Raw genomic sequence first — 17992 nt, forward strand, 5'->3', positions numbered from 1 at the left:
GGTTAGGGGGCTGTGTGTTATGGTTTGGGGGCTGTGTGTTATGGTTTGGGGGCTGTGTGTTATGGTTAGGGGGCTGAGTGTTATGGTTAGGGGGCTGAGTGTTATGGTTAGGGGGCTGAGTGTTATGGTTAGGGGGCTGAGTGTTATGGTTAGGGGGCTGAGTGTTATGGTTAGGGGGCTGAGTGTTATGGTTAGTGGGCAGAGTGTTATGGTTAGGGGCTGAGTGTTATGGTTAGGGGCTGAGTGTTATGGTTAGGGGCTGAGTGTTATGGTTAGGGACTGAGTGTTATGGTTAGGGGACTGAGTGTTATGGTTAGGGGACTGAGTGTTATGGTTAGGGGGCTGTGTGTTATGGTTAGGGGGCTGGTTTGTTATGGGTAAGGGGCTGGTTTGTTATGGGTAAGGGGCTGGTTTGTTATGGGTAAGGGGCTGTGTGTTATGGGTAGGGGACTGGTTTCTTATGGGTAGGGGGCTGGTTTCTCATGGGTAGGGGGCTGGTTTCTCATGGGTAGGGGGCTGGTTTTGTTATGGGTAAGGGGCTCGTTTGTTATGGGTAAGGGGCTGTGTGTTATGGGTAAGGGGCTGTGTTATGGGTAAGGGGCTGTTGTTGGGTAGGGGCTGTGTGTTATGGTTAGGGGGCTGTGTGTTATGGTTAGGGGGCTGAGTGTTATGGTTAGGGGGCTGAGTGTTATGGTTAGGGGGCTGAGTGTTATGGTTAGGGGGCTGAGTGTTATGGTTAGGGGGCTGGTTTGTTATGGGTAAGGGGCTGGTTTGTTATGGGTAAGGGGCTGTGTGTTATGGGTAGGGGACTGGTTTCTTATGGGTAGGGGGCTGGTTTGTTATGGGTACAGGGCTGTGTGTTATGGGTACAGGGCTGTGTGTTATGGGTACAGGGCTGTGTGTTATGGGTAGGGGGCTGTGTGTTATGGGTAGGGGTACTTGGGGGCGACCATGGGGTCTCATAGGAGATAGTGAGGAGGATGGCGGTGGGTGGGTGATTTTTGGGAGAACTGGGGTCTGAGGAAGCTTGCCAAGGCTGGGCGAGGTATGGAGGTGAGTGGGAGAGTTAGGGAGAGTTGGGGGTGTTTTTAGGGATTCTCATGGGAGGCAAGGCAGGGCCGGGAAAGTGTGGGGGAGGAAGGAAGATAGATGGTTTCCTCATTGTGTTTGTACTGGCCTGGGAACATGCTTTAAGTTACTGGTGGATGTGAGTGACTCATGTCTGAGTGTGTGTGTCTGAGTATGTGTGTCTGAGTGTGTGTGTCTGAGTGTGTGTGTCTGAGTGTGTGTCATCACACTCACTGTGTGAGTGTGTTTGTTTGTGTGTGCATGTGTCACACTTCCTAACCCTTGTGTGTGTCTCTCTCTCTTACCAGGAGGAGGAGCTAGAGCGTCTAGAGAGGGAGTTTGCCATCCAATCTCAGATCACAGAGGCTGCGAGGCGTCTGGCCAGCGATCCGCACGTGAGCAGTAAGAAGCTGAAAAAACAAAGGAAGACGTCGTACCTGAACGCGCTGAAGAAACTCCAGGAGATAGAAAACGCCATCAACGAACACCGTGTCCGCTCTGGGAAGAAACCCACGCAACGCGCTTCGCTTATCATAGAGGGTGAGACTACACACATGCTGAGAGAATCGCTTATAAGAACCACATCGCGTAATAAAGAGGGTGAGACCAGGCACACACACAATCACAAATTCACATTCACAAACACACACTCACATACACACACAGACACATGGCAAGAAGTGCTCATGAACATGAATTGAAACACACCTACTTCACCTTAACTAATGCCATAGTGAAAGTGTTTTCCTCTGTTGTTCTCTCCCACAGAGGCCAACATGGGCTCAGAGGACAGCTCTCTGTCTGACGCTCTGGTCCTAGACGACGGTATGTCTCTCTCTTTTGGCACTAAAATACATGTAAAAGTTCATCAGCGTCTTTCTAAATGGGACTAATCAGTGATCCATCAATCTAACCGACCCCCATCTATCTCCTCTATCAGATGACCCCCAGATGACAGGGACCCCCACCTTCTCTCCGGCAGCGTCTCCCCATAAGGGCCTCCCTCCCCGGCCTCCCTCCCACAGCCGGCCCCCTCCCCCCCAGTCTCTAGATGGCCTCAGCCACCTGCACTACGCCCGCTCCGAATACGACAAGTCCCCCATCAAACCCAAGATGTGGAGCGAGTCCTCGCTGGACGAACCCTATGAGAGGGTCAAGAAACGCTCTTCACACTCCAAGTGAGAGGTCAACTCTATTGCCATGACGATATATCTATACTGGGCTCGTGGGGCATGTGATAGTTGGTTGAATGTTAGTATAATGATTAGAAGATAGCAACAGTAATGGTAAGTTTTTCTAAGGGCTCTGTCTCTCCCTGTCCAGTCACAGGCGGTTACCCGGCTCTGGTAGTTGTGCGGAGGCAGGAGGCAGTAACTCTCTGCAGAGTAGCCCCATCAGGAGTGTTCCTCACTGGAGCTCCCAGTCCAGCATGCCCTCCACCCCCGACCTGAGGACCAGGACCCCTCACTACGTACACTCCACCAGGTAACCAACAGATAACCTCAAAATAACCGTCAGAAAAGTACCGCGCTATGGTCACCACACTAGGTCAAAGTCACAACCATACTGTAACCTCTCTCTCCATCTTTCCCTTCCCCTCTCCATCTCTCGCCCTCACTCTCTGCATCTCTCCCCCTCACTCTCTGCATCTCTCCCCCTCACTCTCTGCATCTCTCCCCTCACTCTCTGCATCTCTCCCCTCACTCTCTGCATCTCTCCCCCTCTCTCTGCATCTCTCCCCTCACTCTCTGCATCTCCCCTCACTCTCTGCATCTCTCCCCCTCACTCTCTGCATCTCTCCCCCTCACTCTCTGCATCTCTCCCCCTCACTCTCTGCATCTCTCCCCCTCACTCTCTGCATCTCTCCCCCTCACTCTCTGCATCTCTCCCCCTCACTCTCTGCATCTCTCCCCCTCACTCTCTGCATCTCTCCCCCTCACTCTCTGCATCTCTCCCCCTCACTCTCTGCATCTCTCCCCTTCACTCTCTCAATCTCTCCCCTTCACTCTCTCAATCTCTCCCCCTCACTGTCTGTATCTCTCCCCCTCACTCTCTCCATCTTTGCCTTCCTCTCTCCATCTCTCGCCCTCCACCAGGTCTGTGGACATCAGTCCCACCCATCTTCACAGTCTGGTTCAGCACTTTAGGAACCGCAGCTCCAGCCTGGAATCTCAGGGCAAGCTGCTGGCCTCCGACCCCGACACACACACTCACACACACACCCTGGGAGCCCCCGGCAGCCCAGACATCTTCCTGGCCCCGGGGACTCGCAGCTCCAATGGCTCTGACCCGCTGGATGACTGTTCGTCCTGTACCTCCCAGAGCAGCTCAGAACACTACTACCCTGGGGTAGCTCCAGGCTCCAACCCAAACTACTCCACCCTAGGAGAGGACTCCCCTTCCAAAGCCAGGCAGAGACAGAGACAGAGGCACAGGTTAGTACAGCAGAGGTGGGTGTGTCCAGAGACTGACTTTAGGCTTGTTTAGCAGAGGATTTGTTTCTATGTTTAATATGTATGTTAACCTCCTCTCTCTCTCCAGGTCTGCAGGTCACCTTGGTTCCTCTAACTCTGGCTCCATGCCCAACCTTGCAGCCAAGAACGGTTCAGGGTGCGGTGGTACGGGGGTGGCAGGGACTGGGTCAGGGCAGCATGGGGTGTACCTCCACAGCCAGAGCCAGCCCTCGTCCCAGTACCGGATTAAAGAGTACCCCCTGTACGTAGAGGGCAGCCCCAACCCGGTGGTGGTGCGCAGCCTGGAGAGTGACCAGGAGGGCCACTACAGCGTCAAGGCCCAGTTCAAAACCTCCAGCTCCTACACAGCCGGGGGGCTCTACAAGGAGACCTGGGGGGGCGAGGAGGGGGGAGAGGGGAGCAGCAGACTCACCCCGTCCCGCTCCCAGATCGTACGGACTCCCTCACTAGGGCGAGAGGGGGGAGGAGGGGGGAGGGCGGTGGTGTCAGATGAGTTGAAGTGTTGGTACCAGCGCTCTACGGGCAGTGTAAAGGAGAGGAGTCACGCCGGCTCCAACACGTCGGACAGCGGCTCGCTGCAAGGCACGCTGGGACTCGGACGAGGGAGCAGGGTGGGGACACTCGCCAAGGGATCACCAGGTGGGTGACAACACACACACACGTAGACCCGTTTATGTTCTAAGCTAGGCTTGTATCTGGTGGGATAGTTAGAGTTTTGATTGGGTCAGGCGTGGTAAAGGACAGATATATATATATAACACACACACACAGTTGAAGACGAAAGTTTACATACACTTAGCTTAAAGTCATTCAATCTCATTTTTCAACCACTCCACAAATTTCTTGTTAACCTGTTGCGACGAGCAATCCCGTATCCGGGATCCTATTTATAGCCTCAAGCTCATTACCATAACGCAACGTTAACTATTCATGAAAATCGCTAATGAAATGAAATAAATATATTTGCTCTCAAGCTTAGCCTTTTATTAACAACACTGTCATCTCAGATTTTCAAAATATGCTTTTGAACCATAGCTAAACAAGCATTTGTGTAAGAGTATTGATAGCCTAGCATAGCATTAAGCCTAGCATTCAGCATGCAACATTTTCACAAAAACAAGAAAAGCATTCAAATAAAATCATTTACCTTTGAAGAACTTCAGATGTTTTCAATGAGGAGACTCAGTTAGATAGCAAATGTTCAGTTTTTCCAAAAATATTATTTGTGTAGGACAAATCGCTCCGTTTTGTTAATCACGTTTGGGTAAGAAAAAAAACGAAAATTAAGTCATTACAACGCAACCTTTTTTCCAAATTAACTCCATAATATCGACAGAAACATGGTAAACGTTGTTTACAATCAATCCTCAAAGTGTTTTTCACATATCTATCGACGATAAATCATTCGTGGCAGTTTGGTTTCTCTTCTGAAGAAAATGGAATGCGCATGGACCTGGAGATTACGCAATAATTTCGACGGAGGACACCGGGCGGACACCTGGTAAATGTTGTCTCTTATGGTCAATCTTCCAATGATATGCCTACAAATACGTCACAATGCTGCAGACACCTTGGGGAAACGACAGAAAGTGCAGGCTCATTCCTGGCGCATTCACAGCCATATAAGGAGACATTGGAACACAGGGCATTCAAAATCTGGACAATTTCCTGCATGAAATTTCATCTTGGTTTCGCCTGTAGCATCTTTGCAGTTTTGGAAACGTCAGAGTTTTTTCTTTCCAAAGCTGTCAATTACATGCATAGTCAAGCATCTTTTCATGACAAAATATCTTGTTTAAAACGGGAACGTTTTTTATCCAAAAATTAAAAGAGCGCCCCTATCTCGAAGAAGTTAACAAACTATAGTTTTGGCAAGTCGGTTAGGACATCTGCTTTGTGCAAGACACAAGTAATTTTCCCAACAATTACAGACAGATATTTTACTTATTAATCACTGTATCACAATACTTTAAACAGCTTGGTAAATTCCAGAAAATGATGTCATGGCTTTAGAAGCTTCTGATAGGCTAATTGACATAATTTGAGTCAATTGGAGGTGTACCTGTGGATGTATTTCAAGGCCTACCTTCAAACTCAGTGCCTCTTTGCTTGACATCATGGGAAAATTAAAAGAAATCAGCAAAGACCTCAGGAAAAGAATCGTAGACCTCCTTAAGTCTGGTTCATCCTTGGGAGCAATTTCCAATCGCCTGAAGGTACCACGTTCACCTGTACAAACAATAGTACGCAAGTGTAAACACCATGGGACCACGCAGCCGTCATACCGCTCAGGAAGGAGACGCATTCTGTCTCCCAGAGATGAACGTAATGTGGTGCGAGCAAAGGACCTTGTGAAGATGCTGGAGGAAACGGGTACAAAAGTATCTATATCCACAGTAAAACGAGTCCTATATCGACATAACCTGAACGGCCGCTCAGCAAGGAAGAAGCCACTGCTCCAAAACCGCCGTAAAAAGCAAACTAGGGTTTGCAACTGCACATGGGGACAAATATCGTACTTTTTGGAGAAATGTCCTCTGGTCTGATGAAACACAATAGAACTGTTTGGCCATAATGACCATCGTTATGTTTGGAGGAAAAAGGGAGAGGCTTGCAAGCCGAAGAAAACCATCCCAACCGTGAATCACGGGGGTGGCAGCATCATGTTGTGGGGGTGCTTTGCTGCAGGAGGAACTGGTGCACTTCACAAAATAGGTGGCATCATAAGGTAAGAAAATTATGTAGATATATTGAAGCTAATCTCAAGACATCAGTCAGGAAGTTGAAGCTTGGTCGCAAATGGGTCTTCCAAATGGACAGTGACCCCAAGCATATTTCCAAAGTTGTGGCAATATGGCTTAAGGACAACAAAGTCAAGGTATTGGAGTGGCCATCACAAAGCCCCGACCTCAATCCTATAGAACGTTTGTGGGCAGAACTGAAAAAGCATGTGTGAGCAAGGAGGCCTACAAACCTGACTCAGTAACACCAGCTCTGTCAGGAGGAATGGGCCAACATTCACCCAAATTATTGTGGGAAGCTTGTGGAAGGCTCCCCAAAACGTTTGACACAAGTTAAACAACTACAAGGCAATGCTACCAAACACTAATTGAATGTATGTAAACGTCTGACCTCACTGGGAATGTGATGAATGAAATAAAAGCTGAAATAAATCTCGTTCTCTACTATTATTCTGACATTTCACATTCTTAAAACAAAGTGGTGATCCTAACTGACCTAAGACAGGGGATTTTTACTAGGATTAAATGTCAGGAATTGTGAAAAACTGAGTTTAAATGTATTTGGCTAAGGTGTATGTAAACTTCCGACAACTGTATATACACACTACCGTTCAAAAGTCACTTAGAAATGTCCTTGTTTTTGGAAGTAAAGCACTTTTTATTTCATTAAAATAACATCAAATTGATCAGAAATACAGTGTTGACACTGTTAATGTTGTAAATGACTGTTGTAGCTGGACAACGCTGATTTTTTAAATGGAATATCTAAATAGGCGTGCAGAGGTCCATTATCAGTAACCATCACTCCTGTGTTCCAATGGCACATTGTTTTAGCTAATCCAAGTTTATAATTTTAAAAGGCTAATTGATCATTAGGAAACTATTTAGCAATTATGTTAGCACAGCTGAAAACTGTTGTTCTGCTTAAATAAGCAAATAAACTGGCCTTTACAAATCAAATCAAATGTATTTATATAGCCCTTCGTACATCAGCTGATATCTCAAAGCGCTGTACAGAAACCCAGCCTAAAACCCCAAACAGCAAGCAATGCAGGTGTAAAAGCACGGTGGCTAGGAAAAACTCCATAGACAGGCCAAAACCTAGGAAGAAACCTAGAGAGGAACCAGGCTATGTGGGGTGGCCAGTCCTCTTCTGGCTGTGCCGGGTGGAGATTGTAACAGAACAAGATGTTCAAATGTTCATAAATGACCAGCATGGTCAAATAATAATAATCACAGGCAGAGCAGTTGAAACTGGAGCAGCAGCACGGCCAGATGGACTGGGGACAGCAAGGAGTCATCATGTCAGGTAGTCCTGAGGCATGGTCCGAGGGCTCAGTTCCTCCAAGAGAGAGAAAGAAAGAGAGAATTAGAAAGAGCATACTTAAATTCACAGGACACCGGACACCGGATAGGACAGGAGAAGTACTCCAGATATAACAAACTGACCTTAACCCCCCGACACATAAACTACTACAGCATAAATACTGGAGGCTGAGACAGGAGGGGCCAGGAGACACTGTGGCTCCATCCGAGGACACCCCCGGACAGGGCCAAACAGGAAGGATATAACCCCACCCAATTTGCCAAAGCACAGCCCCCACACCACTAGAGGGTTATCTTCAACCACCAACTTACCATCCTGAGACAAGGCTGAGTATAGCCCACAAAGTTCTCCGCCACGGCACAACCCAAGGGGGGGCGCCAACCCAGACAGGAAGATCACATCAGTGACTCAACCCTCTCAAGTGACACACCCCTCCTAGGGACGGTATGAAAGAGCCCTAGTAAGCCAGTGACTCAGCCCCTGTAATAGGGTTAGAGGCAGATAATCCCAGTGGAAAGAGGGGAACCGGCCAGGCAGAGACAGCAAGGGTGGTTCGTTGCTCCAGAGCCTTTCCGTTCACCTTCCCACTCCTGGGCCAGACTACACTCAATCATATGACCCACTGAAGAGATGAGTCTTCAGTAAAGACTTAAAGGTTGAGACCGAGTTTGCGTCTCTCACATGGGTAGGCAGACCATTCCATGAAAATGGAGCTCTATAGGAGAAAGCCCTGCCTCCAGCTGTTTGCTTAGAAATTCTAGGGACAATTAGGAGGCCTGCGTCTTGTGACCGTAGCGTAAGTGTAGGTATGTACGGCAGGACCAAATCAGAAAGATAGGTAGGAGCAAGCCCGTGTAATGCTTTGTAGGTTAGCAGTAAAACCTTGAAATCAGCCCTTGTCTTGACAGGAAGCCAGTGTAGGGAGGCTAGCACTGGAGTAATATGTTCAAATTGTTTGGTTCTAGTCAGGATTCTCGCAGCCGTATTTAGCACTAACTGAAGTTTATTTAGGGGCTTTATCCGGGTAGCCAGAAAGTAGAGCATTGCAGTAGTCTAATCTAGAAGTGACAAAAGCATGGATTAATTTTTCTGCATCATTTTTGGACAGAAAGCTTCTGATTTTTGCAATGTTACGTAGATGGAAAAAAGCTGTCCCTGAAACAGTCTTGGTATGTTCTTCAAAAGAGAGATCAGGGTCCAGAGTAACGCCGAGGTCCTTCACAGTTTTATTTGAGACTGCTGTACAACTATTAAGATGAATTGTCAGATTCAACAGAAGATCTCTTTGTTTCTTGGGACCTAGAACAAGCATCTCTGTTTTGTCCGAGTTTAAAAGTAGAAAGTTTGCAGCCATCCACTTCCTTATGTCTGAAACACATGCTTCTAGCGAGGGCAATTTTGGGGCTTCACCCAAAAAAATTACACTAGTTGAGTATCTGGAGCATCAGCATTTGTGGGTTTGATTACAGACTCAAAATGGCCAGAATCAAAGCACTTTCTTCTGAAACTCGTCAGCCTTTTCTTGTTCTGAGAAATGAAAGCTATTCCATGCGAGAAATTGCCAAGAAACTGAAGATCTCGTACAACGCCGTGTACTACTCCCTTCACAGAACAGCGCAAACTGGTTCAAACCAGAATAGAAAGAGGAGTGGGAGGCCCCGGTGCACAACTGAGCAAGAGGACAAATACATTAGAGTGTCTCGTTTGAGAAACAGACGCCTCACAAGTCTTCAACTGGCAGATCATTAAATAGTACCCACAATATACCAGTCTCAACGTCAACAGTGAAGTGGTGATTCCGGGATTCTGGCCTTCTAGGCAGAGTTCCTCTGTCCGCTGTCTGTGTTCTTTTGCCCATCTTAATCTTTTATTTTTATTGGCCAGTCTTGAGATATGGCTTTTTCTTTGCAACTCTGCCTAGAAGTACAGCATCCCGGAGTCGCCTCTTCACTGTTGACATTGAGACTGGTGTTTTGCGGGTATTATTTGATGAAGCTGCCAGTTGAGGACTTGTGATGCATCTGTTTCTCAAACTAGACAAACTTTTGAACAGTAGTGTGTATTCTTTACAGAATAGTTAGTTCATGAAAGAACATTGGAGAGGCTGAGGTTTAGCAGAGTGTGTGTGAATGAGTGTAAAGCGATCCCTGAACCAAATGGAACTCGTTAGTCATGTTAGTCACAGTGGGGCATAGCTGTGATAACACAGCCCTGGACCACCTATTGACGTGTGTGTGTGTGTGTGTGTGTGTGTGTGTGTGTGTGTGTGTGTGTGTGTGTGTGTGTGTGTGTGTGTGTGTGTGTGTGTGTGTGTGTGTGTGTGTGTGTGTGTGTGTGTGTGTGTGTGTGTGTATATAACTGTGTGTCTCTCTGTACATCAGCGTCCCCTCACAGCCCGAGGAGTGGGACTCCCTCTAGTGAACAGGCCGCAACACCCACGCCCCCCTGCAGCCCACAACACATCCTCAACTGGCAGAGCGGGTACGACACGCACATGCACGCACCAATACATAATTTGCAGATTAGGGGGTTAAAGACCAGGCACTCAGGATCCTAATCCTATTTGACATTTAATCCTGGGTTAAAGGCTTTGGCTCACAGGACAAAATCTGCATCCTCACAAAACATCTTCAGCATCTACGCTTCTCTTACAACCTCTATAACCTCTGCCTTACCAACCCCTAACATGTTTCCTTCTGCAGCACGGTACTCTGTCTAGCTACTGATCACACGGCTGTCTTGTCTTCATAAATGACTAACTGATTTGTTAACTTTCCTCTCTTTCACTCTTCTCTATTTTTCCTTCTCATTCCATCCCTCTTTATCTTTCTCCCTCTCTCCCTCTCCTCCTGTACTAACCTGTCTGTCTGTCTGTCTGTCTGTCTGTCTGTCTGTCTGTCTGTCTGTCTGTCTGTCTTTCTGTCTTTCTGTCTTTCCTGGTTTAGCGGTACAGCAGACAGCTCTCCTACTGAAGATGTGTGTCAGTCTCCCACTCAGCCCAGCTCTGACGCATAGAGGTACTGTCTGTCTGCCAGGATTCTCCCAGAACACAGACCTAGAAATACAACAAATATACCAGATAACTACAGAACAACAATAAAGAACCATAGAAACAACCGATGCTGTCGGTCTGGACACTCCTAGACTTCCTTGACATAGAAACACACCCAATAGAATAAATCCTCGCACCTAGAACAGAGACATAGAAACAGAAACTCAAATAGATCAGGGGCATAGAAATAGATCCCCTTGACTAGATATGTAGAAACAGAACCTGAACTAGATCAAAGGTGTAGAAATATAATCTGTTTTCTATATTCTTAGTTTTGTACCAAATGCTGAGTTGAATAGGCTCTTCCCGTTTCTAAACCTTTCTAATAGCAAGTTTGGGAATGGTGTCTGTTCTATCTGCTCTGTTTCTATGACTGTAACTGGACTCTGCATGTCTGCTGTGTGTGGCTGCTCTCTAAAGCAGGCCTTAAGACTCATCTTTATCGGCTGGCCTACCCTTCCTCCTAGACTTTGATTGATGCTTTTATGATATGGTTATACGTATATTTGCTTTCGTAAAACAAAAACTATTTTATGAGATTATTCTTGTAGAATTAAAAGCGCTTCACAGATGTAATGTATTATTATTATTACTACAGTAAATCCTAACCCTCACTCTGTACTCTATTACCAGCCCTAATTGAACTTGAACTTAGTCAACTCAATAGCGTTCCTCACTGTTGACTTCTCCCAGGCGTATGCTCTCATTCAGTCCCCCTCAAAGATTGTTAAGCAGTAGCCACAGGGAGTATCCAAAATAATACCAGTTCATTCATTCTAAAACCATGAAGGGGAGTGAACGATTGGACACTGCGGGTAGCGAGCGGAGAAACAGAAATGCACTCTAGTCACCTACTGTTGTTTTAGACTAGTACACTAACAGGACGTGTGCCTTGCCATAGAGACCATAGAGACCTTGCCATATAGGAGGAGTGATTGGCCAGTTTGAAATGAGGCCTGAAAAGAGGGAAAGGCCTTATGGATTGTACACATTGTTTTCACAAAAGCTTTAGATCGAGACAAAGACAGTAACCATCAGAGCAATGAGACCAAAACGACGCAAACCAATCAAGTTCATTGATCATAACGTTTTGTTACAGTCCTTGTTTCCTTCCCCTTGACGAAGAAGTGACCAACAGTTTTACTAAGCGAAGAAAACAATAACTTCTGTAGATTTTGTGGAAGCATAGTGTATAAGCCATCAGTCCTCCAGTATTTCCATAAGTAAAAATGGTATTCTCGCTCTCTTTCTCTCTCACTCTCTCTCTCTCACTCTCTCTCTCTCTGCAGGTCATTCAATGATAGTTGTTTTCTCAGCAGTCCTCTGTGTTCAGAGCTGGCAGATGTCCAGTGGTACGGACACGACAAGGCCAAACCTGGAACCCTGGTCTGACCTACTGACCACCACCTAACACCTACCGACCCTTACTGACCCTCAACACTGACCCTTACTGCCTCCACCAACCTCTCCTCTAGCCCTGACTAGACTGGCCTCATCATGGACAGGAAACCCTCCTCCATCCCTCCCTTTATCCATATTTCCCTTTATCATTTTATGTGCATATCAAGTTTGGTTGAGCTGGAGTTTATAGGAAGGACATGCCCAACTGGGCAGGACTATTGTTGTGGAACAGCCAAACAGAACCGCTGAATGATCGTGAACCTTTAGTCCCTGACCCTGCTTCAGTCTGAGCCCCAGGGAGACCAGGAGTGGGAAAGGGGGAGGTGGGGGGGGGGTAAGAGCACACACACACACACACACAACCCCCTGCCCAGACTACACGGCCCTCAGGCCCTGACTTATATCTACCCCTGACCCCAGTGTGTTGCCAGCCAATCAGAGGATACCTGCAAGTTGAAATGTGTTTTGGCTCAAATTCTGGGCCTGTGTGTTTGCAGAGCAGATTATTGGAGAATTCTAGATTATCTGAAAGACAAAAGACAAACATACAAACATTCCCAACTATTATAATCCCAATCCCAACTATCTATCCCACAACCAAAGATCCACCTGACTGACCAATGGCACCAGTCCCATGGACACACTGGGAACGCTGGTTTATCATACTGGAAGCTACACCCCACATACTGGGAGTTTTCAGAGGAACGGAAAGAGTGGTCAATTCTACTGGGATCCTGCTGGGAGTTCTGAGCACATCTATTGGGATGTCAGTCATCTGGATTGGGGGTGTACAACAGCCAGCCAGACTGATCAACTAGTCTCTGATACTGGGACTATCCACACTGCTACTGAGCAGTGAGCTCCTGGACTTGGATGTTTTGCCACTATGCTGGGGCACTGTGCTTAGCTGTTCTGGGAGATTATGGGCGAACTGGGGGCCCTGCACAGCCAGACCACAAACAGACAGGGACAGACGGGGGGCCCTGCACAGCCAGATCAGGGACAGAATGGGGGCCCTGCTCAGCCAGACCACAAACAGATAGGGACAGACGGGGGGCCCTGCACAGCCAGATCAGAGACAGACAGGGACAGAATGGGGGCCCTGCTCAGCCAGACCAGAGACAGACAGGGACGGAATGGGGGCCCTGCACAGCCAGACCAGAGACAGACAGGGATGGAATGGGGGCCCTGCTCAGCCAGACCAGAGACAGACAGGGACCGACTGGGGGCCACAGACACTTCTTCAGGGTTTGGGTCCTGGAGAGCCAGAATATGCTAGGAATCTCTTGCTTAAAGCTAATATCTTGAGTTTGGGTGAAACTGTAGCAATGTGTGTAGTAGTTTTGGGTTGAATTGGAATTAAGAACACATGTAGTTTTGTGGATTTATTTCCAAACATATCTGCAGGCTTTCAGTGGTCTATTTCATCTGGCTCCTCCCCTTCATTTGACTTTCTGGTGAGAGGTGAAAGCTAATTGGATGTTTAGGGCTGTGTGGAGCTGTTAATCACACAGTTGTAGCGAAGGGCACACCCCTCCCTCACAGTCGAGCTGTGCATATGATGAGATTGGTGAGATATTAAACACTTCTCCATGCGTTGTGACATCATACACCTGACTGTCTGTGCAGTCCTATGTTAAAAACGGGATGTAACCCGTGTTTAAGGACCAGTCTGTCTGTGTCACGTCAATCTGTCAGTCTGTCTGTCCAACCCCAAGATTGGTCATTGTCTCAGACACCAGTGTAGTATATTTGGGGGTTAATATGTTGATAAAGCTTGAGACCTGTAAACTCCAGAGGGTCCTCATTTGTACAGGTCATTATCTCAGGCTATACTCTCTCTGCCTAACATCTATCAACCGGTCAGAACACACATAAACACATTCTTTTCTCAGCGGTGCCATCTATGTCTTTACTCTAACCCAGCACTGAAAACCAGGGGCGCTACTTTCACTGGGGGCGGGGGGGACACATTATGAAATTGCATTTTTGTCACCCCCAGTTTTATCATTGGAATGTGCTTTAGGACCATGCGGACGCCTTCGAGCAGTCGGGTAGGCTGTTTGGAATGTTAATAATAATAATAATAATAATATGTCCCCCCAACTTCTTAAACCAAAGTCGCACCCCTGCTGAAAACAGCCGCTCACTAAAACTACAAACCATATAACTACAAATCCCACAGGGCCCAGTTCCTAGTCTAGCAGAGGAGGTGTCTGCTGTATAGAGATCCTGCTTCCCAGAGCCAAATGAACAGCAGGAAGAGGTCTTTCCACCAATCAGAGAGATGTCAAGTTAAGTATTCAATCTAAGTTTGGATACCAGAGCACAACATACACAGTTAAACACAATATATGAAAACTATGGGCTCTTGAGTGGCACGGTGGTCTAAGACACTACATCTCAGTGCAAGAGGCGTCGCTACAGTCCCTGGTTCAAATCCAGGCTGTATCGCATCCGGCCATGATTGGGTGTCCGATAGTGGTGGTGCACAATTGGCCGAGGTAGGCAGTTATTGTAAATAATAATTTGTTCTTAACTGAATTACCTAGTTGTTTTATATATAAACTATAGGCCTATACAGAACCAGTTTTCATCTAGTTCTCCTCCTGTCTTTTTGATACATATAAGAGGATTAAGAACATCTGCATAACAACACATTCATGATGTAAGAGTAAATCCAGACTTAATATAAAAAAGTAACACAGACACATATAGTATAGAAATAATGTCACACCAGAACCAAACAGGGTGTTTATATTATTGTGCTTCTATTACTACACTGAACAAAAAGATAAATACAACATGTAAAGTGTTGGTCCCTTGTTTCATGAGCTGAAATAAAAGATCCCAGAAATGTTCCATATGCTCAAAAAGCTTATTTCACTCAAATGTTGTGCACAAATTTGTTTACATCCCTTTTAGGGAAAATTTCTCCTTTGGCAAGATAATCCATCCACCTGACAGGTGTGGCATATCAAGAAGCTGATTAAACAGCATGATCGTTACACAGGTGCACCTTGTGCTGGGGACAATAAAAGGCCACTCTAAAATGTGTAATTTTGTCACACAACACAATGCCACTGATGTCTCAAGTTTTGAGGGAGCGTTCAATTGGCATGCTGACTGCAGGAATGTTAATTTCTCTACGATAAGCCACGGGAAAGCAGTTTGCTGATTTCATTATTGTGAACAGAGGGCCCCATGGGGCGGTGGGATTATGGTATGGGAAGGCATAAACTACAGACAACAATCACAATTGCATTTTATCAATGGTAATTTGAATGCACAGAGATCCAGTGACGAGATCCTGAGGCCCATTGTCGTGCCATTCATCCGCCGCCATCACCTCATGTTTCAGCATGACAATGAACGGCCCAATGTGGCACATATCTGTACACAATTCCTGGAAGCTGAATATGTTCCAGTTCTTCCATGGCCTGCCTACTCACCAAACATGTCACCCATTGAGAATGTTTGGGATGTGCTGGATCAACGTGGAACAGAGTGTTCCAGTTCCCTCCAATATCCAGCATAATCGCGCACCCATTGAAGAGGAGTGGCACAACATTCAAAGGCCACAATCAACAGCCTGATCAACTCTATGCAAAGGAGATGTGTTGCGCTGCTTGAGGCAAATGCTGGTCACACCAGATACTGACTGGTTTTCTGATCCATGCCCCTACCTTTTTCTAAGGTGTCTGTGACCAACAAATGCACATCTGTATTCCCAGTCATGTGAAATGAATAAATTAGGACCTAGTGCGTTTATTTAAAAAGCTAATTTCCTGATATGAACTGTAAGTCAGTAAAAAAAAATTGTTGCATTTATAGTTTTGTTCAGTATAGATGATGTCATCAATGAACTCTGAACTTTGACATTGGTTTAGTAAGTGAGGCCATCACCGTATCCCACGGTAACAGGGCTGTGACACAGCGAGAACGTATAGCCATACCCTTGAACCCCTACATTTAATTTATAGATTCCATACACCTCTTGCTTACGTAGACCGACACATAGACCAACTCTTGTTATAAGCTAATTCTAAAACAAGTATTTTAAAGCACACCTTATGGTTTTGTACTGGGGGAAAGAAACCTTTGCCTAACATTGTTGTAATGCTGTATGTGGACAGTGCTTATTGTGTGTACAAAAACCCAAACAAAACAATTAATTGCGGACTCTCAAGCACATGTTTGCCTGTGCTTTGTACAGGGTTTATATCCTCCATTGAATCTTTAAAAAACACAAATATAAAACATGGTTTAAAGGTTGCACAAAAATCTTACCCTGTCAGATTAGTTGAACTTGTACCATGCAGCAAGTTGGACCTGAAATTCCTTCTGTTTGTAGGAGTTTTACAGCCCCCTCCCCAACCCTGCCTTACTGCAAGGTGTCCTGGTAAATGCTGTGTTTGACCTCTCCTGTAGTTCACCTACTTAGAATCACTGGGGAACTGCATTCTGCCATCAGCTATGCTATGCTATACTAAGGCTTGTTAGCCTGTCCATTCCCCCTGAATGAGCCACCTCTGCTAACTCACACCATACCATGCATGCTCTGGTTCCCGAAACAAACAACAATGAACAAATAAACCCAAAACATGAGCAGTCCATGTGGTAAGACCATCCCTCTCCCCTCACCTTTTCCTCCTTAACAGAGAATAATTTCTGTATCCATGACAACACCCAGTTTGACCTTTGACTCCTAACCCCTGTGGTAATCTCTGACCTCTGAGCCCAATGTGACACTGTGTGTTGTACCCTCTTCTATAGCCCCCCCTTCGACCATACTATGTGTACCCCCTATGCCCATACTGTCTGTACTCCATAGAAACATAAAACATTTTTATAGTTAAAGAAGATTAAACTAACTATTTTATCAACCTCTTTCCTGAACATGCTGTACGGAGGGGCACTGTAAGCCTATGTGGAGTTTTTAACATTGTTTCCAAGTTCTAACAGAGTAACATAGTAAGAATAATTTCAGGTGCTACATGATGACCAGTTACTGCTTTGTCACATAGGATATAGACTCTCCTAATTGTTGTCAATAGTTTTAATACCAGTTGTGCAGAATGGAAACCGTTCCTTTAGGCGCCAGTTCAGTAAGACACCACTCCACCAGACCATAGAGCATGTAACATGATTTGATTTGTTCTCTTCAACGTTAACCTGACAAAAGGTGTTGTAGGAAAAAAACTATGTGGAATTCACACAAAAAAAGACTTCAACAGCTAATTTATTATTTTTTCTATTAAGAATTTGTATAGTAACTGTACATTTTTCTAAATGGTGTTGTTGGCAACTGATGATGAAATGTCCAGATGAGAAGACTTGGTGGTTATTGAGATTAGGAAAATAAATTATTGCTGAATGTTCTCAAGATGGCGTCCTCCTGTCTCTTCTTCTCTGTGTAGTCAATCAATCAATCAAATGTATTTATAAAGCCCTTTTTACATCATCCAATGTCAAAAAGTGCTGTACAGAATCACAGCCTAAAACCCCAAACAGCAAGCAATGCGGATGTAGAAGCATACTATGTGTACCCCCTACGCTCATACTGTCTGTACTCCATAGAAACATAAAACATTTTTATAGTTAAAGAAGATTAAGTCTGTTGTGTTTTTCTAAAGCTTTAGGAGCAGCGTGTCTCTCTCACATCTCCGTAGCCCAAAGTGGCATCCTTACCTTTATCCTGCTATGTTAACTTTGGATTAATGGAAGTAAATACCTGGCTCGCCTCGTCTTTCATCCGATAGCATAACGATTCTGCCTGCACTGACCGATGGGTCGGTTGAGGGACGAGCATCCGCGTAGGCGTGACCACCTATCTGGAGACAATAGGCTGGCCTGGCAAATGGAAGCCACATTCAAATGGGAAAAGAACGAAGAGGAGAACACTCACTACAGTGGATCCCTCCACCCC

General features: G+C 46.0%; 1 protein-coding gene across 15 annotated transcripts in view; it reads left to right on the forward strand.

The window, feature by feature from the left end:
* LOC118376514 (FERM domain-containing protein 4A-like) overlaps nt 1-17449 on the forward strand; it is a 446877-nt gene extending 429428 nt beyond the window's left edge. For 9 of the 15 annotated variants that reach the window (XM_052474917.1, XM_052474918.1, XM_052474913.1 and 6 more), the window contains 8 exons: nt 1377-1668; nt 1837-1893; nt 2009-2246; nt 2392-2553; nt 3165-3503; nt 3610-4181; nt 9992-10091; nt 11952-17449. In XM_052474917.1, the coding sequence (XP_052330877.1) occupies nt 1377-1668; nt 1837-1893; nt 2009-2246; nt 2392-2553; nt 3165-3503; nt 3610-4181; nt 9992-10091; nt 11952-12054 (1863 nt within the window). In that variant the 3' untranslated portion in view covers nt 12055-17449. Of the gene's footprint in view, nt 1-1376; nt 1669-1836; nt 1894-2008; nt 2247-2391; nt 2554-3164; nt 3504-3609; nt 4182-9991; nt 10092-10555; nt 10628-11951 lie in introns of all 15 variants that reach the window. The other 6 variants (XM_052474914.1, XM_052474922.1, XM_052474915.1 and 3 more) reach the window with 5 other exon arrangements.
* Nucleotides 17450-17992: the final 543 nt, after the last annotated feature.

This window comes from Oncorhynchus keta, chromosome 22, assembly GCF_023373465.1.
Source record: "Oncorhynchus keta strain PuntledgeMale-10-30-2019 chromosome 22, Oket_V2, whole genome shotgun sequence".
Taxonomy (NCBI): Eukaryota; Metazoa; Chordata; class Actinopteri; order Salmoniformes; family Salmonidae; genus Oncorhynchus; species Oncorhynchus keta.